Raw genomic sequence first — 25608 nt, 5'->3', positions numbered from 1 at the left:
TAAATACTATCAACATTCAAATTTATTAATTATTCCCACTATTCCAATAATGTCTTACAATTTCAACTTTATGCTCTCTTTTAGCAAATATGGATAACGCCAGATAAAACATTAAAGTGTTTTCAACATATATAACGACATATATATATATATATATATGTGATATCGTGCCATGCATATATATATGTTTTTATACCCCTGTCAGTTCTAAACCTAATAATGACATAATAAGAAGTAAAAAACATAAGTACCAAATTTTTTTTGACTTTTGCATCAAAATAGTAATTAAACCCTAAACCCTAAACTGTAAATACTATAAACCCTAAATCCAAAACGAAAAAACCCATACATCGTGACCCTTAAATCATTAACGCAAACAGTAAACCATAAACATCAAGCCCTAAAATAGTAAATTTCATCATCTCATCATAAGCCATAAACCCTAACATGATATTAACACTGAAATGTAAACTACAAACCTTAAACCCCAACCCCTGAGCCCTAAACCTAAACTCTAAACCTATGTCGTCAAAATTGTAATCCTAAAATAATAAACATTGTGTAACGAATCCTAAAACCCCAAACTGTATACAATTTTTTATAAATATTAATTCGTAAACCCTAATTTATTATTTCTTTTTTACGGCGTTTTTGATGTAAACGCCGCTACTACCACTAGAAACAATCAAAACCGACGTCGTTTTATCGAACTTTCCACCAAGAAGAACAGCAGACGACGTCGTATTGTAGAAACCTTTGCGGCGTTTTATCAGAAAACACCACCAAAGAAATATACTGAAAAGGAAAACGAAGTCGTTTTGATATATTCTTTGCGGCGTTTTACGTCTAAGCGCCGCTATATCCTATCTATTGCGGCGTTTTAGTTTAAAACGCCACTAATTATTCAGTTTTTATAATATTTTATATGTATTTATTTATAAGTATTTTTATTTTTAATAGATTTTTAAATACTATCAACATTCAAATTTATTAATTATTCACACTATTCCAATAATGTCTTACAATTATAAATTTATGCTCTATTTTTAGCAAACAAATGAATGCTCGTATATAATATTAAACTGTTTCATCATATATATATATAACATATATATATATTAAACTCGTATAAACCATAAATCCGAAATGCTAAAACCTTACATCGTAACCCTTAAATCATTAACGCTAAATCGTAAAACATAAACATCAATCCTTAACACAGTAAATTTCATTATCTTATAAGCCGTAAACTCTAACCCGATAATAACGCTGAAATGCAAACTCTAAACCTTAAACCTCAATCTCCAAGCCCTAAACCTAAACTCTAAGCCCAGATCACAAAACTGTAATCTTAAAATAATAAATATTGTGCCAGAAACCCTAAAACCCCTAACAGTATACGATAAAACTTAAATATTAATCCCTAAAACCTAAAATTTTATTTCATTTTATTGGTCAAAATGCCGCTAACCAATATAGACAATCAAAAGCGGCGTCGTTTTAATGAACATTCCACCAAAGAAGAAAAGTAGACGATGTCGTATTGCCGAAATATTTGCGGCGTTTACTTAAAAGCGCCACTAAATCAACATCCTGAAATAAAACGAAGCCATTTTACTTAGTCTAGTTCCGGCGTTTCTTAATATGCGTCGCTAAATCTGAACCGTTTCCGACGTTTTTTAACATTTCGCCACTAAAGCATAAAAAGGAAACAACAAAATAGTACCGTTTTGCTCAAAATTTTTCCTCAAATTATATTTCTTTACCGGCGTTTCTCCAATAACGCCACTATATCCCAATATTTGCGGCGTTTTTTACAATGCGCCACTAAGGAAATAAAATGAAGCAATAAAACGGTAGCGTTTTGTCCAAATTTTTTCCTTAAATTAGATATCTTTACCGGCGTTTCCCTGAAAACGCCGCTAATGCATTCTTTTAAATTTTTAAAATGCGCCACTAAAGAAATAAATGAAACAACAAAAGCAGTCTTGTTTTGCTCAAATTTTCCTCAAATTAGTTATCGTTCTGGCGTTTCTCGAAACGCCGCTATATTCCAATTTTTTGCGGCGTTTTTGGGGAAGCGCCACTAAAGTCATAAAGTAACCGAAAAACGGAGCCGTTTTGCAAAGAAGTATTGTGGCGTTTATTTAAAATCGCCGCTATTGCAGGTCAATTGCGGCGTTTCTATTTCTTTCGCCACTAATAATCATTTATTGCGGCGTTTGTCTCTGTGCGCCGCTAAAGCTCTATTTTTTACGGTGTTTTTTGTTTAAACGCCGCTAAGACCGCCGCAAAAGACCTATTTTAGTGTAGTGTGAGCATCCTAGAAATAAAATTATTTCTTATAAAAAAAGAGATCAGAGAAAATTCTGAACATTGAATTTGAGCACTTAAAAATGATGATGGAGGGGCATAATTTAATACCATTTTTTATTAGGTCAAAAGGAACCATCGAGTTCAGTTAAGATAATTTTTTAATAAAATTAACGAACTTAGCAATTATTAGAAACAAAAGTAAAGTTGTCTCACTAGTACTAATAACTACATTTCGTTTGTTTATTTCTTAAGTATATTTAAAATAAATAATATTCATCGTAATTAATATAAAATTAAATATAATTTAATTAGTAAAAGTATCATTAAAGGTTTTTATATTAAGAGTTAAATTGTATTTTGTCTCTTTTACTAAAAAAGAGAATAAGTTAGTTCTAGTTCCTTAATTTTTATTATAAGTGACCTACATGAACTAGTTTTTAACGGTAAATATAGGTGAGATTTTTAACAGAATGATCAGTTTACTCTATTTTTAACATACATAGAACTAATTTATCTATTTTTAATAAAAAATAAAATACAATATATCTCTTAATACAGATAAGTTTACACTCTTTTTATTAACACGGTTCGGTTAGTAATTCCAAAATATATGGTGCATAGAGAGTTAGACATGTTTAGAAATTAAAACTATATCGCAATGGTATTGAGATTTGAGAATCCCCTTGCAACTACATACTGTCCAAAGCTTCTGTAGAAAAGCTTTGCTTGCTGCAAAAAACTGCCTTCCAAAGCTTCTCTAGAGTTTGCAAACTTTGCACTGTTATGCTTCAGTTTTAGTACTAACTTGTATACATAAGAGGATGAATGTGGGTATATTTCAAAATTTTGAGTTTTGTTCATTTATTTGAAAGATTATATTCTCGTGAATTGGGTACGACTACTTAGGAAAAATGACAAACCTGCTTTAGTAACATGCGAAAACATAGTAAGTCTACTTTCGTCAAATGCTACTTATTAATGGCCCAATTAATGTTAGTCAAATGTTGGTGTATGTGTCTGATATGAATTTTCTATTTTTCTAAGTTTCATGTATATTTTTTTAGTCATATTTTCGTACCATGTTTCAATATGTATTAGATACGAGTGTCATGCACTTGTATAAATATCAATGCAATGCAATATTTGGTAAATAGATACAAGTGCATGTACAATCACTTTGAACAATAATTCTAGAATCCAATGAGAGTGCTGTAATCTTTCATAAGTTTCAGAGACATTGCTAGTTTATTCGACATGGAAGCACCAGATGGGAAAAATGCTCATTCAAGTAAGAACAGGACTAACAACAGATGGTGTTTTACTAACCCCAAAACCAGACATGGAATGTCCTGTTTGGTTGAGATGATCGATATCACCCCAAGCTTTTATGGTCCAAACATCATCACCAGATATCTGAATTATGTTCACTGAGGTATTTAGTATACTTCCCCGAAACCTCCTCGAGCAAGCCCTCCTGTATAGCGCACGTATGACACCTCCATGAGTGACCACAACCACTCGCTTCCCTAACATTGTGAAATAAGCAACCATTCAGCATATTCGAACCAGAAACATGTTTCGTCTGCTAAAAATAGCCTATGTTACTCAGACTAGGGTGTGACCGTGATGACATAACAAATACCTGTATGTTTCTGACAAATTCTCTGTAATGAAGATGTAGCACGATGATAGAGTTGGTCTAAGCTTTCTCCACCTCCCTGCAAACATAGTAAAAACCAGTTCGAGTAAATCGTTATCCATGTCTAAAGCTTGTTTAGTTCGTAAGTAGTTGGTTAAATAAATGCCAAAAGCTTACAGGTATAACTTGATCGGTCCGGCGAGACGAAAATGCTCGGTAAGCCTGGGGACAAACTTTGGCTGCTTCACGGAACAGAAGACCTTGAACATCCCCTAAATGTCGTTCCCGCAAGTCTGGATCTTTTATAACCTTAAATTTTTTTACATCCAACAAAACATAGCATAAATATTTCACATTTAAAAGCTTCAACATATACTAAAAGTGATACATTTCTTGAGTTCTTGATGTATGCCTTTTGCTTTTGGAATATCCCCACTTGTTTTTGACATAATCAGTTGCTTATTTATAGCATTTGGTTCAGTTACAACTTTCAAGTACTAATGTTATACCCCATCCACAACAAGATAGGCGATAAGTCTAGAAAACATCTGAAAAATAAGTTTGCCATCACCAAGCCGGGAATACACTTGTGAACTCCCATTCTTGGAAGGACTATCCAGACAATGAATGACTTGGTTTTCATTGGGAATATAGAATCGTTTGGTTACCAAATATCATGTAGGCTCAACTGCTTTATCCCGCCAGAGATAGAAGAGAGGATAGAATTTGTCTTGTCACATACATCCCCGTCCTATTGAAAATATCCCCTACGTGCTCCATAATAATGGCTAGATGACAAGTTCACCACATTAACGCTATATTGCATGGGACCCTCACCTATAAATATCCCCAAGAATATGAAGAGGGGATGTACCCTTCAAGAATACCAAACCTATACTTTCTTAAGATTCTCTCTACCCTCAGCCTTCAAACTCTATACACTGTCATTATCCATAATTTCCGACTCTCTTTCCCAACAGGGTGAACAGGCCTTCTCAACAACCATTTCCCTCTCCTATGCATCCTTCCCTTGTTAAGTCCAGTACTAAACAACTAATCAAATTTACAACAGAGAAAAAGACATACCTCAAACTTGCCACAGGTTGCAACAATCGTCTCAGCAGTTTCAAGAGCACGTTTTAAATCAGAGGAATATATGGCGGATATTTCAGGCACTCGGGATAGTCTTTCAGCCAACTTCATACCCAGAAACAGAGTTTCAGTACTGTTAGAAACAGAGAAAATTCATCAACAAAGACAGAAATTATCACAAAACAACATACTGAAGCTGCTTGTTGCCTCCCAACTTCATTCAGTTCAACATCCATATGTCCCTATTAAAAAAAAATTTAACCAAAGAAGTAATTAAAAAAACCAGTAAATTTTAGCAGGAAATGATGTGAAAATAATGAAGAGACTTGAATTCTTCCGGTTGCATTCCATGCTGTTTCTCCATGACGCACCACGATAATTTCGGTGTAAGGTTGATCCAAGGAGCTGTTAATTGAACATCGAAAAACAATAATTAAGATGAAGCAAAATAAAAGGAAAAATCAAACATTAATACAATGGAAGATTTGTTTGGTTTAAGTTTGTGAAGTGATTTACAAAGAAGTAGGTTGGGACATTGATACAGTTGAGCAGTTTAGTTGTGTTGGTGTGTAAGTACAAACGGCCAAGTTTTGTCGTGGACCCAAAACATTGTTTTAGTTGGCGGACATTTCAAGCTGACAGGAATCTTAAATGACTACACGTCACACGCCACGGTCCTCCCTTCTACCATCATTCTTTTAATATATCTTAAAATAAAAGTATATTTTATTCTTGGAAGATTGATAAGTAATACAAGTAATATATTTTAATATCATTCTTAATGTGTTTTTAGGTGATAATTCGATATTAATGGTAAATTTTATGCTCCTAATCCTTTAAATTCATGTTTTTATACTTAGGAGAGTATTTGGGAGCAAAAGGAGCGAAAAACGAGTGAAAATCGAAAAATCGGAACGAGTTATAGGAGCCGCACAAGCTGAACCATTCCACACGGTCTGGACACATGGTCATGTCGATTTTGTGAATTGTACTCTGAATAATGAAAAAATGCGATTTTTAAGGTTTTCGGGCATTCTGAGACCTATATATGACAAAAATAAGAAGATAGTATAGAACCGTCAGAAAATACTCAAGAAACAACTCGAAAAACATACTCAAGAAAACAACTGAAAAAATATCATTGAAGTCGATTCTAAAGCAAATTTCCATCAAGATTGAAGATTCCCTTTTGATTTTAGTGAATATTATTATGAGTTTCTTTATTTATTGTGGTTATACTGTATTTTTGATGTTTTTATTTGATAGCATGAACTAAATGTCTAAATACCTAGGAAACTGAACTTTGGATTCTGTCGTTTGATTTCTACTTTACGCAATAAACACTTAGATCTTGTTCTCAATTATGTGTGCTTAATTCTTAGTTAGAAATTTCTAGACTATTGATCTATATTTGATGTGCTTAAATAAGAGGATGAATATACCTTATTTAATAGTAGATCTAGCGTAATTGAGTGGAGTTGCACACAATCCTAGAAATAGGATGACATAAATCTACCAGATTAGAGTCAAATCTAATAGGGGAATCCATAAATCGAGTTAATGCGATAATAGGGGTTTTAATTAGAAAGAAATTTCAATTAATCAACCTAAAGTCAGTTGCTCTTATTCTTGAAGAAAGATATTAGCATAATTTAGGGATTTTTATGGATCAAGATACTAAGTGAAGAAATTGCGTAATTTAGATTGATAATGACAGATGAAATCTAAGTGAATTTTTTCCTGGGTATTGTTTCGCTTCTTGGTTTTTAATCGTTTATTTTCCTGATTTGTTTTTTGTCGCGTTTGTAGTTAATTAATTTAGTTAATTTTATTTTTAATTAATCACTCGAATTTATCGGTTAAATAATAGAAAGGCGATAATTACTAGTACTTTTAGTTTTCGTGGGAACGATATCTTTGCTCACTGTAGCTATACTATTAATTGATAGGTGCAATTGCCTTAGTCAAATTTTTAGTTGGTGTCGTGGACATCAAACATAAAAGTAATTTTGGGGTAAAGCAAATCAACAGTCACTTAATTTTGATTTCAATAATTAAACAGTCACTCAACTTTCAACTCAGTCATTAAACTTTAGAAAAATAACAAATCAGTCACCACTAACCATTTTTCATTACAGATGTAACGAATTGCCATTTTCCGTTACAGACATAATAAAGCTGTTATTTTCCATCCTTCTCTCCCCCTCCCCTACCACTGCTCTCTTACCTCTCTCCCTCTTCCCTACCATCCTTCCCCCTACTCCGATTCTCTCCCTCTCCCCCATCATCCCTCCCCCTACTCCGACCTTTTCCCTTTCACCCACCCTTCGAGACCCTTAATTTTATAGATCTAAAAACTTGTTAAAGCATAAAAAAAAATTAAGAACAAAGCCTTTTCTTTTAATAAATTTAACTGAAATTTTTGATTGGGAAGAATAGGACCTATGGTTTTGGGAGACAAAATCAAGAGGCTTGAAAGGTGGGTGGATTAGTAGAGGGAAAGGGACAATGGGGGAGAGTGAGAGGGTTGGAGTAGGGAGAGAATTAGAGTAGGGGAGAGGGATGGTGGGAAAGAGAGAGGGATGGGAGAGCGGTGGTAAGGGGAGGGAGACAAGAAGGGAGGGGGAGAGAAGGATGGAAAATAGCAGCTGTATTATGATTGTAATGGAAAATAGTTAGTAGTAACTGATTTGTTATTTTTCAAAAGTTAAGTAACTAAGTTGAAAGTTAAGTGATTGTTTTATCATTAATATTACAGTTGAATGACTGTTAGTATACTTGACCCTTAATTTTAATAATAGGATTATATAAATGCAAGATTTTGGGTTATTTTGTTAATTTTATTTTATTGAAATATATTATTTTAGTGTTTGATTGATGTAATGTGTGATTACGTAAAATAACATTTTATTGAATTTTTAATAAATTTAGTTTCTTTAATAATTTTTAATATCAATTTTCATTAAATTATGATAAATCTTGTTTTTTTTGCAATTTATATAAATAAATATTTGATGTTAAAACAAATTTTAAATCATAATTAATATACTAATGAATAAATCTTTAGAGGAAATATAATAATTATAATTTTAAAGTATAAAAAACTTTTTATTTTTAATTAGACTTAAATTTTATTTGGAGAAAAAAGATTGAACTAATTAAGATAACAAAAACAAGACAAATTGATTCAAAATTTAAGATTGTCCATAATTTTAAATATTCTAAGAATGGGTGATATTGAAATTACACCATATATTCTATCATTTTAACACTATTTGAGGATTTGAAGTTACGAGAATAAGTGTAATGTTGAAATTTCACATAATAAGTTGAACCGATAATCGAGGATTATGATGAATAGAACTATCTTCCATACCATGTTAACATACGTTGCTACTTTTATATATACAAGAAAAAAGAAAAAAAAATCTTCCCTAACCTCCTAACTGATTTCAATAACAAATTACTAACTAATTCTTTACACCCCCCTCAAGTTGGTGAGTTATAAATGTTTCGAACTCCCAACTTGGATACAAGATATTCATGTTGTTGTACACCCAAACCTTTGGTCATGATATCTGATAATTGCTCTTTTGTTGTAACATGCTTAGTGTGTAGATCAACCCACTTTGAATTTTCTCTCTTAAGAAGTGACAATCAATTTCTATATGTTTGGTTCTTTTATGAAACACCAGGTTTGTGGCTATTTGCAACGCTACTTTACTATCACAATATAATATTGTTGATTCTTGACATTTGACCCCTAACTCTTTAAGCAACCCATTTAACCATACCAACTCAGCCACTGCTGTTGCCATACTCCTATACTCGGCTTTGGCAGATGAACATGAAATTGTGTTTTTTTTTCATGAGATTAACGAGTCACCCAATTTGATATAAAAACTAGATATTGATCTCCTTGTAATTGAACAACATGCCCAATCTGATTCGTAATAAGTACTCAGTTGCAAATCACCTTCATCTGGAAAAAAAAATCCATACCTTGGCTCATTTTTTATGTATCCTATAACTCGCATGGCTGTTTCATAATATGAGTACTTGGGATGTTGCATAAACTGACTGTGGTGTTGTACCGCAAATGTGATATTCGACCTAGTGTGCATTAAATAGAGTAATCGTCTAATTATCTTTTGATACATAGTGACATCTTCAAGGATTTTGTCATCACCAACAGTCGGAACTTGCTCATGAAATTCCAATGTTGTAAGCTTTTGATTTTTCTCCAAAGGAGTGGCCACACTCTTCGACTCACCTAAACCAACATAACAAATAAGTTCTAGCCCATATTTTCGCTGATTCAAAAAAATTCTTGCTTTCGATCTCATCACCTATATACAAAGAAAATACTTTAGATTCCCCAAGTCCTTCATCTTGAAGTTCTGATGGAAAATCATTTTAAGCCCCTTCACTAATACACTATCATTTCCTGTTATTAGTAAATCATCAACATAAATCAACATGGTCAACAACTCATCTTATTTTCACTTTGTAAATAATGATTTGTCATATTTACTCTGACTAAATCCATTACTGAGAAGAGCTATTGTGAGCTTGATATTCCACTGTCGAGAAGCTTACTTCAAACCATAAATGGACTTTCGCCATGAAAAAACATGAGTCTCCCCCTGAGTGCAAAATCCTAGTGGAACAGTTATATAAACCTCCTCATGAAGATCCCCTCACAAAAAAGCATTATACTCATCCATTTGGAACATCACCCAATCAAATCTAGCCGCAAGAGCAATAACAACTCGGATAGTAACTTGGTTAACAACAAGAGAAAAAGCCTTATGATAATCAATTCCCAGCTGCTGAGTAAACCCCTGACCAACCAGTATTGCCTTGAAATGTTCCACCGACCCATAAAAATTATACTTAACTTTGTACACCTATTTACAACCAATCGGGATCTTGCTAGGGGGCATGAAACCACTTTCCATGTGGCATTAGCTTCCAATGCTTGAATCTCTTGGTCCAAGGCATCCACCCATCACTTGTCCTAAACCGCCTCCTGGTAACTCTTAGGTGCAATAACATGGGAAAGAGAAGTAGTGAAGTGTTGAGAATGAAAAGGTAAATGAGAATAAGAGAGCTTTGGAAATTTACCATGTACAGGTAGAGCAAGTGACGAGGATTGAGAAGTGCAAACAAAGTCTTTCACCATTGAGGCTGTTTAAGAGATCGAGAAGTACGATGTCATATTCCAGAAATGGGGTTAGAAGAATCAAGGTTTACTAGTTGAGTCTGTGGGTATGATTAGACTTTTAAGTTTATCTTTTCCTTTTAAAAATAGAATGAGCTTGTTAGTTTATTGGTAAGGAGTTAACTTACCCTTAGGTCTTGTGTTCAAATCTTAGGTTAGGATTTTGTTTATTTTGTTTTTAATTTTTGAAAAAATAAAATCCCCAAAATTCCTCTCACTTTTCTAATTTCAGATTTTTGACCATTTTGGTACTATATTCTTTTTGCCATCACCGTTTTTTCACTTCTTCTTTGTTCTTTAGTTTTTCCCTTATTTCGCTATTAGAATGTTTTAAATTCTAGTAATTTTGATCCATATTTTCTTTACTTTTAAGCTTTTGATATTGTCACCTTTTTAGAGGGTCATCTATTCTTTCACATTTTCATTCATCAAGGTTTGAAGCGGGTAAGTGTTGTCTTTTAAGTTTTTGGATAAGTTTTTCTTTCTTCTTTTCATACTGGTTGGTCAAAATTTTTATAGTTTTAGTATGTTTATGGAATTGAGTTTTCAGATCGGTAGAGTAGAGGTGAATCGGTCGATCTTTGGTGTTTGTAATCACGTTTTCAGGTGTGTATTCATAACACTGGTAATAGGTGGTAGTTTTCGTGCTTTAATTCCGTGTTTTACAGCCATTCGAGTATGATTTTGGATCACACAGGTGTGTGTTGCACACGGGCGATTCACACGGTCGTGTTCCATTGTATGCATTAGGGTTCTTTTTTGAACACACAGGCTAGGGTAGATCACATGGGCTGCCATACGATCATGTGACCTATTTTGGAAATTTTGTCGATCGTACACGGCCTAGGGAGTTTTCACACGGCCTAAGACACGGCCCTGCCTCCCCTACTTCTTAATTGTGAAATTTGTCACATGGGCACAGAGAGTTACATGGTTTACTCACATGGCCGTGTACCCCTATCACATAGTTTGAACCCTCCCACACAGCCTGGCCATACGACCATGTGGTTCTATTTTTGTAGTTTTCTATTTTTTCGCAAATTGATTCGTTTTAGTCCCTGAGTGTTCCCTTGCATGTTTAAGCCTCTGTATGAGTGATTGTGACGTGATTACTGATTGTTTAAATGACTGTGAAGAGTGTATCTCTGTTGGACATTTATATGTAAGTACATGTGTTTTAATTTTGTTATTTGTATAGGTTGCTAATATGACTTTGTGATAGTAATTTTGTTATAAGAGATTGTTGGAATGTGTTAGTCGGGATCTATGTATGTTGTTAACTCTGTTAATTTTTGTCAATTATGAGTATGTTGTGGGATATGGAAAACTGAATATGAGCATGTTTGATTCAATATATTTGTATGTATTAAGTGATTTGCATATGCTGCATTGTGGTTGAGATTTGGCTATGAAGAGAAGGAAGTTTGATTTGGAAGTTAAACTACATTGACTTAAATTGGTGGTAAATCTGCAACAAGGCTGGCAGCTTGATTGCATAACATTCGAGTGGCAAACGACCACTTCATGGTGTGTATCGGTTGGATGATTCCACCATAACCCAAATTTGGTGTGTAGTGGATGGAAGGGTCTAGAGTACCCTATTTGGTGTGTGTGGGATGGATAAAGATGGTGTGTAGCGGTTGGATAGTAGGATTTTGTGCTAACTTATGTTTGAGCATAAATTGAATAACTGATTGGTGTTAATGTATCATGATGCTTTACTCTGATTTGATTTCTGATTATGTTTAGAATTTTGCTATTGTATGTTTGATCGCCTGTTTATTACTGCATTGTTTACTTTTTTTTACCCACACTGAGCTTTGTAGCTCACACCTTTAGTTTACCCTTTTTAGATAATTCGCATGGTTAGGTATCAGAATCAGTAAATTGGAGCTCTCGGAGTTACTCATCTCGGTTTGGTTTAATAAAGTTTTCCTAAAATTTAATAATTTATTTTCAATAAAATTGTAAATATTTTATATGAATTGTGGTATGAGTTTTCGGTTTTGAGTTAATTTAGTGATTTCATGCATAGTGATTCGTAATTGAATTATTAACTCTCTTTTTAAATTTTTAGACTTTCAATTAAAAGTAAAACATCAGAATTTGCGTTGCAACGCCAGTTTTAAAACTTCGGTTTACAAATTGTGAATTGTTGGTAAGTTAATAAAGTAGTGAGTTAATTAGGCTTTAGATTGGATCTTAGCAACAGTAATTTAGTTTTTGCAAAACGTATCTAAAGCCCATTATCAATTTCAGTAAAACGCGAGTAAAATTGGTTTTCCAAAAGGTTCTAACAAATTTGAACGATATTTTATTTTAGGTTATTTCAAGGATTAATGTAATTTTCAAGACCCGATCAAAATTTTTAATTCGAGTTTGAGGTGTTACATGCGACAACTCTTAAAGATTAAACTCAGATGAAGGTTCGGTGGTCTAAAAGGGAAAAGAAATGGATTGTGAATAACTTGAATTTGCATGGGAAAAATTATGTGAAGAAACAGGTTGCATGGGAATATGGGATAATAGGACGGTGCGGGTTGATAAAGGTAAAGGAGATGGGACATGTGGAAAAGTTGACTCGTGTAGAAGAACCTGGTGACACATGGTTTGATTGACTAAGGGGAGTAGGTAGCTTACCATGTGGATCAATAGTGTCAGATAAAAAATCGGTGGAAAAAATAGTTTCAGTAGTGGGAAATAGACGAGAGGTGCTATGTTTTTTTTTTGCTGAAAAGGAAAAAGAATTCATGAAATATCACGGGTAATTTACCAATAAAAGCCTTTTTTTTAAATTATCGAAATGGGCCCATTATTTAATTATTTACCAGAATGGTTCATTTTTCACGAAATGCGTCCACGTCAGCGCGATGTCAGGGTACGCGTCAGGAAATCGCGTCCACGTCAGCGCGAGTTGCTGACGTGGCAACAAATCGCGCCCTCAAGGACGAGATTTGCTGCCATGTCAGCAACTTACGCTGACGTGGACGCGATTTCCCCCGCGCGTGAACAGTGCTTCAACGGTCAAAAATTTGACCGTTGCCCCCCCAACGGTAAAAAAAATATATAAATACCCCTACCCTTTTTTTTCACAAACTAATCCTCTCTCAAATTTCCTCTCAATTTCCTTCAAAAATTCTCTTAAGTTATTCTTAAGTTCCTCTTAAGTTTCTCTTAACTCCATTTTTTAAGTAATTTTAAAAATATTTTTTAAAATTTTTTTAAACCGTAAAAATTTGTACGATTTCAGCAATGGCCGGAGATTTGACTCGTCTTGATGAGCATCACATATCGGTGGAACAAATGAAAATGGTAAGTATTAAATTTAATTTTTAAATATTATTTAAGAATTTTTTATTTATGCATTTTTAGATAATTATTAATTTTTTATTTGTTATAAAAGTCTGTAGATCGGGTATTGGAATGCAATATCCGGAATATGCATGCTCCTCCATCACCGTTGGTAGAGAACTACCTGCGGGAAGTGGGTTTTTGGCACGTGGCAACGGTAGGCCGGGGATGCAAAGTGGACCCGAAACTAATCAGTGCGTTGATCGAGAGGTGGAGACCTGAGACGTACACATTACATCTTCCATGTGGAGAGTGCACTATCAGTCTAGAAGATGTCGATGCGCATTGGGATTGCTTGGTGGGCGGAGCCCAGTCACCGGGTCTGCCCAATCTAGCGATTGGGGGGCAGTGTGCTATGAGCTTTTGGGCGCTATTCCGGAGAAAATGGAGGGAGATAAGATTGCTGGTTACGTGACACATTCCCTGATCCGGATGAAGATTCAACCGAAATTGAAAGAATCCGATATGCTCGGGCATACATTCTTCAATTAATTAGAGGTTATCTGATGCCCGACACGTCACGGAGCCGTGTACATCTAAGATGGCTGCTGAAACTCGTAGATTTTAGAGCAGCCGGTGAAATGAGTTGGGGGTCTGCCGTCTTGGCAACGTTATATCGGGAGATGTGCGGGGCGACGGGATCGAGGAGAGCAAAAATCGGAGGTTGTCTGTCACTACTGCAGTCGTGGGCACAGTTTCACTTTCCATTTCTACGTCCTCGAGAAGACCACCCATAGACATTCCCACTCATAACGAGATAAATTTTATATTAGATTTTACAATTATTATGTAGATTTTTAAAAATAAAAGTATGCTAAAAATTTATTTAATTAGGTGGAACCATCCGGCAAGTCATGCTCGATTACCGTCCTCTCTTGAAGATATACAGCTTTATTGGACCAACGGTCGGAAGCACAAGTAAGTTTTAAACAAAATAGATATTTCCATACATTCGCTAGTCGATTGATATTTAGTATTTAGTATTTAATATTATGTATATAACTAATATTTCTATCATGTTCATATAGTTTCAATGGACACCATACGAGGCAATTCGGGCAGTAATCCCGGAAGAGTTTTTACAAAATCCACAAGCTTGGCATGTGAAAGTCGTGTTGATCAACTACGCAACCGTGGAGCCGCACCAGACAGACAGAGTGCTACGACAGTTTGGATGTAGACAACCAATTTCGGTGGATCCTGAGGTGTTTGACGATCAACACAAAGTCGACCTTCGGCAATGGAATACGGATTGGACGAGATACTGGTCTGAGTACATGGAAATGTGGGAAGATCGATATGAATATCTACCTACTCGGGAACCAATCATCGTTCCAGAGTTAGCATGCATTCCAGAATACATGCCATGGTTTAGGATCCATGGCAAGCCGTATTTACTGATGCCAGAGGAGAGGCAGAGGCAAATACATGTCGAAAGGGAAATGCGCGGGCCTCTAAATCCAAGACGACAAGACGACGAAGGCAGCCCCTCAATGAGGCCCAAATATTCACTCGGCTCATCATCAGCGGCCATGCAATCAGCAAGCCCAACGAGAGCACTAATGCAGTCACCCGACGCAGCAGTTCAACCGATGATACCCACGTAATCGCCTTTTCAGATAATGCTAGGTGTGCTTCCTAGCCCTTATATGTACCCTAACCCTTATATGTATCCTTTTCCGAGTCCTATAGCAGGTTGGAGCCAAATGCCCGGTTCAACTCCATTTCTTGTTATGCCGAGCGGACCGCCGATGTATAGGCCAGCGAAGTACGAGGGATCGCAAGAGGGGCCGTCGGGAGCTCTCCTTTTTACCAATCCCCACCAACGTATGGGTTTCAAACACCGTTGCCGTTCCTAATGCAAACACCTCCACATACACTATTCTTTGAAGGTGGATCATCGTCCCAAGTCCGACAACCAGATGCCGAACCGGAAGAACCGGAATCCCCAGCGGAGGAACAACAACCGCCGCCGGAAGCTAGAGAAAGGAGGAATCCAAATAGCAGAATCACGACGGCCGCCATGTGGCACTAAATCCCCCGGGCATAGACATTGATTACCGTATTTAAATTTATTTGTACAAATATTTTGAATATTTTGATATTATTTTATGTAAAAGAATAGAAATTTTTTGAGTTATTTTGATATTATTTGATGTAATAAAATAGAAGTTTATTTGATGTAATAAAATAGAAATTTTTTCGAGTTATTTTGATATTATTTGATGTAATAAAACAAGTTTATTTGATGTAATAAAAACCCTAACCTAATTTAACCCTAAACCCTAACCTAATTTAATTAAAAGCCCTAACCCTAACCTAATTTAATTAAAACCCTAAACCTTAACTTAAAAACCCTAAACCTTAAATTTAAAAACCTTAACCTAATTTAACCCTAAACTCTAACTTAATTTAACCTTAAACCCTAACCTAATTTAATTAAAACCCTAACCCTAACCTAATTTAATTAAAAACCCTAACCCTAACCTAATTTAATTAAAAAACCTAATCCTAACCTAATTTAATTAAAAACCCTAAACCTTAACTTAAAAACCCTAAACCTTAACTTTAAAAACCCTAACCTAATTTAACCCTAAACCCTAACCTAATTTAATACAAAACCCTACCCTAATTTAATTAAAACCCTAACCCTAACCTAATTTAATTAGAAACCCTAACCCTAACCTAATTTAATTAAAAACCCTAACCCCTTAACTTAAAAACCCTAACCTTTAACTTTAAAACCCTAACCTAATTTAATTAAAAACCCTAAACAAAGTTAATAATTTTACATTCACGTAATGTTAGATTTGGAAAAATGTTTTGACTGCTACTAACAATTAATAATTTTATATAATTTGATAATTTTACTAACCATTAATACAATTTTTAGAGTTAATAATTTTACATTCACATAATGTTAGATTTGGAAAAATGTTTTGACTGGTACTAACAATTAATAATTTTATATAATTTGATAATTTTACTAACCATTAATACAATTTTTTGAGTTAATACAATTTATCAATTAATAATTGCACAAAGTTAAAGTTTTTACAATTACATTCAACTAGTGCGATTAGGGCATGATTGACTTGTATGGCCTGAATTCCTACACCTTCCGCACAACTTCGTTTGACTGGCTGTTTCTCGGATATCCATATTGTTACGTATTCTAGTCGAGCAAGGTCGACCCTTTGGTTTGCAACGTAATTCTCTATCCGGTAACAGCTTAAAAGGAGTAAGAGACACGGACGGCCACTTACATTCATCTGGGACCGGTGGGAAAACGTGTCTCCAGACGTTGTACATGTTTCCTAATTTGTACACTTCGTCCACATAACTCATCGGATCCAGACGAAGTTTTTGACAAGCTGCAATAACATGAGCGCATGAATAACGAAGTGCATCAAACATCCCATAGTCACAAGTCCTATTTCGCAAGTGTACACTATATTGCCCGCCAACAACACCTTGGTGCGGTCTGTCAAACTCTGTCACGCGAAACCATAAATTGTCTCGATTGTGACACATTGTGTGCATGGTGTTTGCCCTCGCCTTGGCCTTGTTAATTTCTTGAACTACCTTACTGCACCATACATGGCCTCCCTGCATCTGGCCTGCATAACTTGCTACTCGCTTTGGAAATAGCGCCGCCAAACGAAAATGTCTTTCACACAACCGATGTTATCGGTAGATGGCGCGTTCCTTTAAGAACAAAATTTATGCATTCAGCTAGGTTCGACGTCATATGGCCATATCGTAGGCCGCCGTCGTATGCTTGTGCCCACTGTTCGAAACGTATGTTACAAAGGTAGTCCGCCCCTTCTCCGTGAATTGAACGTAAAATTACCAACATCTCGTGAAAACGATCTTTATTTATTTCATACCCTGACAATATAAGATCATAGCGAATAATTTATACCACTTCTACCAATAAAAATAATTCAAATTGACAAACGAAATAACACAGATATAGGCTAAATACCCATGTTGGTCACATGTCGTCGTTTGCTCTTAGATGGATATTGCCTGTAGTAGTTCGAACCAACGTGTCTTAGGCAATATCTATGGTGTGTGCGCTGCCATAAGCTTCCCTTTCGATCAAATGCAGCTAGTATACTGGCGCCCCGATCTGAAATAACACAGATATCAGGTTGGGGGCACACATGCCTCCTTAACCTAGAGAGAAAGAAATCCGAGTCATCAGATGACTCCCCCGGTGTTATTGCAAATGCAATTGGAAGAATTCTCCCACCGCCATCCTGTGCCATTGCAAGCAATAGCCGATGAGTATATCTACCAGACATGAAGGTACCGTCAATTTATACCAACGGCTTGCAGTATGGAAATGCATCTCGGTATTGCTTAAATGTCCAAAACAGGCGTTTGAACACTTGGCATCCACGTAGCAATCGGTCGTTGTAGTACGCATGTTTCGTTTCAAGGTCTGTGATGGAACCTGGGACGTATCTCTCTAGCACCTGACACCACTGCCATATTTCATTATATGAGGCGTCCCACCCACTATGCATCTTCTCCAACGCCTTTTGCTTAGCTATCCAAGCCTTGCGGTAAGAGGGTGTGTACCCCATTTGGCTACGGATATTGGCAATTAACACCGGCACTGAAGTCCTAGGATCTGCTTTTATCGTGGCCAGTATCAAGCTAGCTAACATAGCTGAATCCATTTTGGGATGATCTTGTGAAAAACCTATAAAGGGAGTACATTAAATAATGCAACATTGCATAATAAAAGTATTATTCAGATATCATTATCAATCTTGCATCTAGCGGACATGTATGTGGACCTTTGTACTTTTTTATCTCCCACAACCCTGTCCTTTTCCTTAACGAGGCGTAGATTTTCCATGAACATGTGCCGTCTTGCACCGTACACTTCACCTCAAACTTATCAGATTTTGATTTAACGACGTGGTAGTTACGCCATTTTTGATGCTATGTTGTTTCAAAGCACCAATAAAAATATCCTTATTGGTAAACTGATTACCAACTTCAAGTTCACCGAAATCTACCCCCGAACTTGTACGATCACTTAACCGGTGTGGTAGATCTGGAAACTCTAACGCATCATCTGCAGACAGATCGACATTATGCATGTGGGCTGGAGGTGAGTATGCTCTGAATCGTGGATTTTCTTCCTCATCTGAACTCTTTTCAGCATCTTCAGCTTCTATTGGAATAGGCTCCGGTTCAGAAAATAAGCCAATTTCTGCATCATCCGACCCGGGCTCTCGAGGTGGATCCACATCGGAGTCATCTTCTAACCCACAATCATCTGCAGTGTATGAGGTGCCCTCACCGGTTGACGTCGTAGGGAGTACATCATCCCTTCTTCTGGGCATTTGATAATGTCCCTAATTGGATGTAGATTGCCACCCGCTAGAACCTGATGCCGCTCCCCAGTACGTATTTCCAACATCTAACATCGAGCCACCGACGTACATGTCCCATCCATCGATAGAGTGTCTTGCAGGGGATGTGCATTCGACACCGCTACTGAACATGGGCTGTTCCGTATTTTGTAACCCGTTGACCGAGTGTCGGCCAGGGGTGGTGTATACATCTCGAACACCGGTAGCTGGTACATCAGTTGGCAATGTAAATTGTACATATAACTCAATATAAGGTGCTCCACTAGCAAGATGAGTCTGCACCATTGCCTCCAAGCTACGAGCACCTTTTATGTTGAACGAGTCATATGTTACCGGATCAACAGAAGAACAAAATTGATACGTGATAGACAGAACTTTCATTGGCGTCGTTCCAAAAATTTTATGCCTAATCCTTTTACGAAGTTCTGTCAAATCTATGTTCTGGTTAAAAACCAGTCGCACTGTATTCTCCGAAAAAAAAACAACACCATTCTCGGTGTGGCAAACCTCACCATCGTAGTAAATAACAACACTAATACGTTCACTCATATTTGAAACTCTAACCTTCTTAGCCTCTCTAAATTGTTTCTGCTGTGACTTATGCATTCTGAGAACATTTTCTGCCTAATTTATAGCCTCATCCCAAACATGCTACTGTAGCAAAAGCGCGTCCACAAGGGCGCGATTTCACAAATTCTTCTCAAATAGCATCTTGCTAGAAGCGATTTTATAATATTTGCTCAGAAACGTCAAAAAAATAATTATTTCTTCTGTGACCTACTGTAGCAAAAGAGCGTCCATGAGGGCGCGATTTCACAATTTCTTCTCACATAGCATCCTGCTAGAAGCGATTTTATACTATTTTCTCAGAAACGTCAAAAAAAATTATTTCTTCCATGACCTACTGTAGCAAAAGCGCGTCCACGAGGGCGCGATTTCACAAATTCTTCCCAAATAGCATCCTGCTAGAAGCGATTTTATACTATTTGATTAGAAGCGTCAACTCGAAATTATTTCTTCCAGGACCTAAAAACCCTAAAAAGCCTGAACCCTAAACCCTAAAAGCCAAAAAAACCTAACGTGGGAAAAACGGTAAAATCGCATCCCCAGGAACGCGCTACGTGGCGTTGACGTGGACGCGATTTCACGAAAAATGGACCATTCCGGTAAGTAATTAAATAATGGGCCCATTTTGGTAATTTTTGAAAAAAGGGCTTTTATTGGTAAATTTCCCAAATATCACATCTAAATTTATAAATAAATTGTTTATTTTCAAGATTAAAAAGTATGTAACCCTTTTGAATAGTGGAATAGCCTATAAACACAGAAGAAATATAACGATATTGAAATTTTTTGGTAATATGAGGATTTTTGCATAAGCAAGACACCCAAAAATTCGAAAGTGATGTAAATCAGGAGTTTGATTTTATAATATTTCATATGGTGCTTTCCAATTAATAATGGCAAAGGGTAAGAGATTTAAAATATAACAAGCAGTGAGACCACACTCCCCCAAAACGAATAGGAACATGAGATAGAAATTTAAGTGCACGAGTAATTTCTAACAAATGGTGATGTTTGCGTTTAGCCACACCATTTTGTTGAGGTGTATGAACACAAGAACTCTGATGAATGATACCTAAGGATGAAAAAAGAAATACATTTGGTAGCAAAAAGTTCACTACCATTATCACTCATTAGAATTTTAATATCTTTGGAAAATTGAGTTTTGATCATGATAACAAATTGTTTTAAAACAACAATGGCATTACTTTTTAACTTGAGAAGTAAATGAGTTTGTTTCGTAAGAGGACAAACTTGACAATGAGCAATACATCCACTATCCAAAAAGTTACAGTGCAAAGTATGCAATTTATTAAATTTTGAAAACGAGGTGTGCCCAAGACGAGCATACCAAAGAAATGTATTATCTCGAGTAGACAACAAAGAAGTAGTTGGAGAAGAAACACAACTATTCTTGCTTGGGGATGGAGACTGGGTAAGCATTAGCAAATAAAGACCATGATGCTCCTTACCAATCCCCTTCACTGCTCCATTGCAAAGGTCCTGCACAAGACAAAAATAAGGATAAAAGGATACAAAACAATTATGGTCACGTGTTAACTGAGATATAGAAAAAAGGTTAGAATAAAAGTTTGGTACTTAAAATAAATTAAAGAGAGTAAATTTGGGTGAGAAGGTAACAGAACCAATGTGGGCAATAGGAGTGGAGTTACCATTCAGAAATTGAATAGTCGATGAACTAGATTCACAAGGAACCAAAGACTCTAACCAATGAATGTCTAATGTCATGTGGTTGGTAGCTCCAGTGTCCAAGATCCAACGTTTAGCAGACGCGTGAGAGAGATTACCTGCCATATGTGCAGCACCTCTAAGTGGTTGAGAAGAGTCTACACCATTTCCAAGCAAATTTATAATTTGTTGGTATTGTTATTATGTTAAAACTAGAGCTACCAGAGGAGAAACAGTGGCAGAAGCCTTCGGACCCATAGCATTATTTACAGTAGAGGAGGAACTAGACTTGGATTTGATGAATTTGAAGTACGGTGGATATCCAATCAATCGGTAACGATTCTCTCGTTTGTGGCCCTTAACTTTACAATGATCACAAGTGCCTTGAAACTTCTTCTTGCTCGAACCTTGACCATTAGAGGAATACAAAGTCGTAGGTTCACTCGAAACAAAAGTGGAATAATGCATTCATTGGCTTTCTTCTTGAAGAAGCTTTGAGTATGCTTGGTTTAGGGAAGACAAGGGTTGCATGAGTAATTTTTGGCTACGAGTTGCTGCATAGGACTCGTTTAAACCCATTAAGAACTAAAACAAATGTTGTTGTTGTACATGAACAAGATTCTTGCGTGAAATAACACAATTACAAGTTGAAAATGAAACCAAGGCATCATACTCGCCCCAAAAAAGTTTAAACTTGCTGAAATAAACCGAGATTGAAGCACTACCTTGCGAATGTGTCTCTACCTCTCGGTGAAGAAAAAAACCTGAGAACAATCTACCTTATCAAACTGTTCTTGGAGATCTTTCCAAACAAGGGCTGCACTTGAAGCAAAGACAGTGCTTGCCGACTATTAAGGTTTAATATAGTAGTTAACTGTTATAGTTAGTTGTTAGCAATTAGTTAGTTGGTAACAGGTACTGGTGTTAGTTAGTCATTTGTAAAAACTCTATAAATGTAGAAAGCTGGTGGTTCAGCAGAATTATCTTTCTGAATGGAAATCATTTTATCTTCTTGATTCATTGAAATTCTAGTATGGTATCTGAGCCTTAAAAAGAAATAATTTTTTTCTTTCTCATAGCCACTGAAGCTGTTTCAGGTAATGAATCTGAGAACCATCAGTCGTTTAACAACATGGTTCCTGCAGATGGTTCGTTTGGTCCTGACACTACTTCTTTAAGAAAGATTCAACAGTTTCCTAAGCATTATACTGTGAAACTTGGTGAATGTAATTTTCTTTTGTGGAAGCAACAAATTCTGTTAATTCTTGAAGGTTATGGCCTCCATGAGTTTGTTCTTGGCACTGATACAAAAGGTAATCTTGTTCCTAATCCCGATTTTCTTGTTCATAAACAACAAGACAAGCTATTAGCTTCTTGGTTGTTGTCCACCATTTGTGATGAGATTTTGGTGCATCTCATTAATGCTCGGTCTAGTTTTGACATTTGGAGTACTATTATACGTCGTTTTGCTTCAAAGTCGACCTTGACAGTCTCTACCTTGCGTCACTCCTTGTACTCTCAGAAAAAGGGTCAGTTGACTATGAAGGAATACTTGGGGAAAATTAAAAGTTTGTGTGATACTCTTACAGCTGTAGGTAATGTTGTTTCTGAACAAGAGCAGATTAGTATTATTCTTGCAGGTCTGCTTGTGGAGTTTGAATCCATTCGGATTGTCGCGTCTGCAATGAAGGTTCCTCTTGATCTTCTTGCAGAGATGCTCGCTGATTGTGAGGCTCGACAACAAGAGCTTCTTTCGAATGTATCCTTTTAGGCTAATCTAGTTCAACAGCATGGGAATACTGATGACACTATCAGTAAGAGTGATAGGGGTGCTCGAGCTTCTTATAGAGGCAATGGAAGGTTTTCTCGAGGCCGAGGTCGAGGAAGGAAGTTCAGTCATACTAAACCCCAATGTCAACTATGTAGATGAGTTGGTCATACTGTCCAGAAGTGCTATTATCATTTTGATGAAAATTTTAAGGGTGTGCTGATTAGGTTATGAAGGCTCATTGTCATCAGTTTCAGGAGCCTTCGATTTCTTCTTGTGCTCATTGTTGTTCTCATGCGAGTGCTTCCCCTGATGTTGTGGCTACTCCCAACCCCAGACCGTGTTCTTTGAATTTGTTAAATTCAACTGTGTGGTATGCCGATTCAGGAGCAACTAATCATGTTACTAATGATTTAACTAATTTGAAGGGTGTTGCACCATATACAGGTAACCACAAGCTTTACATTGGGAATGAGATGTCCGTGCCTGTGACTCATTTTGGCTTAGGCCTTCTTTCAACTGCTGTAGATAGCGATGGTAGGTCTACATCTTCTTCATCACGTTCTTCTCAAGCTGAAGCAGGTTATGACTCCCATGTTAGTGCTTTAGTTGTTAAAGAAATATCTGCTCCTCCTACCAATGTGTATCCGATGCAAACCAGGGCCAAAAGTGGTATTTTTAAACCCCGTATTTTTTTAGCTGAGTTGCAAGTAGCTGAACCTCTAACAATTGATGAAGCCTTCTCTTCTAAAGAATGGACTCGAGATACTCAACAGGAGTATGATGCGTTAATATAGAACCATACCTAGGATTTGGTTCCATTACTTGCAAATAGAAGAGCTGTGGGGTGCAAGTGGATATTCAAACTTAAACGTCATTTGGATGGCTCTATTGCATGATATAAGGGTCGTTTGGTGGTAAAAGGTTATCTCCAGAAAGATGGAATTGATTTTCATGAAACTTTCAGCCCAGTTGTGAAGCCAGCTACAATTCGTGTTGTTCTAGCTTTGGCAGTGAAGTTTGGTTGGCAGTTAAGGCAAATTGAAATCAATAATGCCTTTCTTAATGGGGACTTAACTGAAGAGATCTACATGGTTCAACCTCCTAGTTTTGAGCAGCAGCATGGTAGTCAAAATCTGGTATGTAGGTTAAAGAAGGCCTTATACGGTCTTAAACAGGCACCACGAGCCTGGTTCTCTAAACTTAGAGACTTCTTACTTTCTTCTCAATTTGTGTTAGCAAAGTCAGATGGCTCATTGTTTATCAAGAAGGCTGGAGGTGTGCTACTATATGTACTTATCTATGTTGATGACACAATTTTCACTGGTAGTCATCAAAGTAGTATTGATGAGTTTGTTCTTGCTTTAGATGCAAAGTTTTCTTTGAAGGACTTAGGGTCACTTAGTTATTTTCTGGCTATTGAAGCCATGCCTACTACAAATGGGTTGTTCCTAAGTCAACGAAAGTATATACTTAACCTATTGAAGAGAGCTCGAATGGATTGTGCGAAGGGTTCTCCTACGCCTATAACTACTTCAACACGTTTGTCTCAACATGAAAGGAGTGCTATTGAAAATGAGTCTGATTATAGGAGCATTGTAGGCGCACTTCAGTATGTTTCTATCACTCGGCCTGACATTACATTTGCTATGAATAGATATCAATTCATGCATCGGCCTCTTGATCAGCATTTCAAGGCTGTCAAACAAATTCTTCGATACCTTCAGAATACTGTGGAGTATAGACTTCAATTTACTACTGCTGTCAGCTTGGACCTTGTTGGGTTTTCTGATGCGAACTGGGGCACTGATGTCGACGATAGACGGTCTACTTCAGGTTTCTGTGTTTTTTTTTGTGGCAACCCTGTGGCCTGGGGATCCAAGAAACAACAGGTCCTCTCCAGATCTACTGCAGAGGTGGAGTATCGTGGACTTTCTCATACGGTTACTGAGGTCGTGTGGCTCGAATCTCTTTTGTCTGAGTTACATGTTGTTCCCTCCAAAAGAGCTACGATATGGTGTGATAGTTCTGGGCTGTTGCTGTGTCAGCCAATCCAGTGTTACATTCGAAGTTCAAACACGTAGAGTTGGATTTGTTTTTTGTTAGGGAGAAGGTTGTAGATGGACAGTTGGTTGTGGGACATCTTCCAGCACAGGATCAAGTAGCCGATATTTTCACAAAACCCTTATCTACTCCCTTGTTTACAAAGTTTCGGTTGAATCTCAAGGTTGTCTCCAAACAAGAACCAGCAGCAGAGGTCAAGTAGCTGGAGGCATATTAAGGTTTAATATAGTAGTTAACTGTTATAGTTAGTTGTTAGCAGTTAGTTAGTTGGTAACAGGTACTGGTGTTAGTTAGCCGTTTGTAAAAACTCTATAAATGTAGAAAGCTGGTGGTTCAGCAGAATTATCTTTCTGAATGGGAATCATTTTATCTTCTTGATTCATTGAAATTCTAGTATCGACAAGTCCTTATTCACCGTGTTCAAGATCCATGAGAGAACGATAGCGTTACACTGGTCCCAAAAAGGCTATAGAGTTGTTGATAGATCATAACGAGAACATGTGCC

The 25608-nt window shown here is 36.5% G+C and overlaps 1 protein-coding gene across 2 annotated transcripts; it reads right to left on the bottom strand.

Moving 5' to 3' along the window:
* Positions 1 to 3492: 3492 nt before the first annotated feature.
* On the bottom strand, positions 3493 to 5650 carry LOC105763349 (phosphoglycerate mutase-like protein 4). 2 transcript variants are annotated; one of them, XM_012581551.2, is made up of 7 exons: positions 5564 to 5650; positions 5374 to 5452; positions 5239 to 5289; positions 5042 to 5152; positions 4133 to 4264; positions 3959 to 4034; positions 3493 to 3842 (listed from the first exon to the last, which is right to left on the bottom strand). In XM_012581551.2, exons 1-7 carry the CDS (start codon positions 5581 to 5583, stop codon positions 3601 to 3603), a joined length of 711 nt encoding a protein of 236 aa, XP_012437005.1. In that variant the 5' UTR covers positions 5584 to 5650; the 3' UTR covers positions 3493 to 3600. The 2 variants fall into 2 exon arrangements, with proteins under 2 accessions (XP_012437005.1, XP_012437006.1); XM_012581552.2 differs by having other exon boundaries at positions 5419 to 5452; positions 5564 to 5598.
* Positions 5651 to 25608: the final 19958 nt, after the last annotated feature.

The sequence above is a fragment of the Gossypium raimondii genome, chromosome 12 (assembly GCF_025698545.1).
Source record: "Gossypium raimondii isolate GPD5lz chromosome 12, ASM2569854v1, whole genome shotgun sequence".
NCBI classification, from domain to species: domain Eukaryota; kingdom Viridiplantae; phylum Streptophyta; class Magnoliopsida; order Malvales; family Malvaceae; genus Gossypium; species Gossypium raimondii.
This window is presented reverse-complemented; position numbering and strand designations above follow the sequence as displayed.

Bases quoted from the DNA above. Each gene is read 5' to 3' on its own strand.
- LOC105763349 (XM_012581551.2), bottom strand. From the start codon at position 5,583: ATGTCCCAACCTACTTCTTT. The intron at 5,153-5,238 runs GTATGTTGTTTT...CTGGGTATGAAG, and splicing joins GGAGGCAACAAGCAGCTTCA to TTGGCTGAAAGACTATCCCG. The intron at 3,843-3,958 runs GTATTTGTTATG...TCACAATGTTAG, and splicing joins AATTTGTCAGAAACATACAG to GGAAGCGAGTGGTTGTGGTC.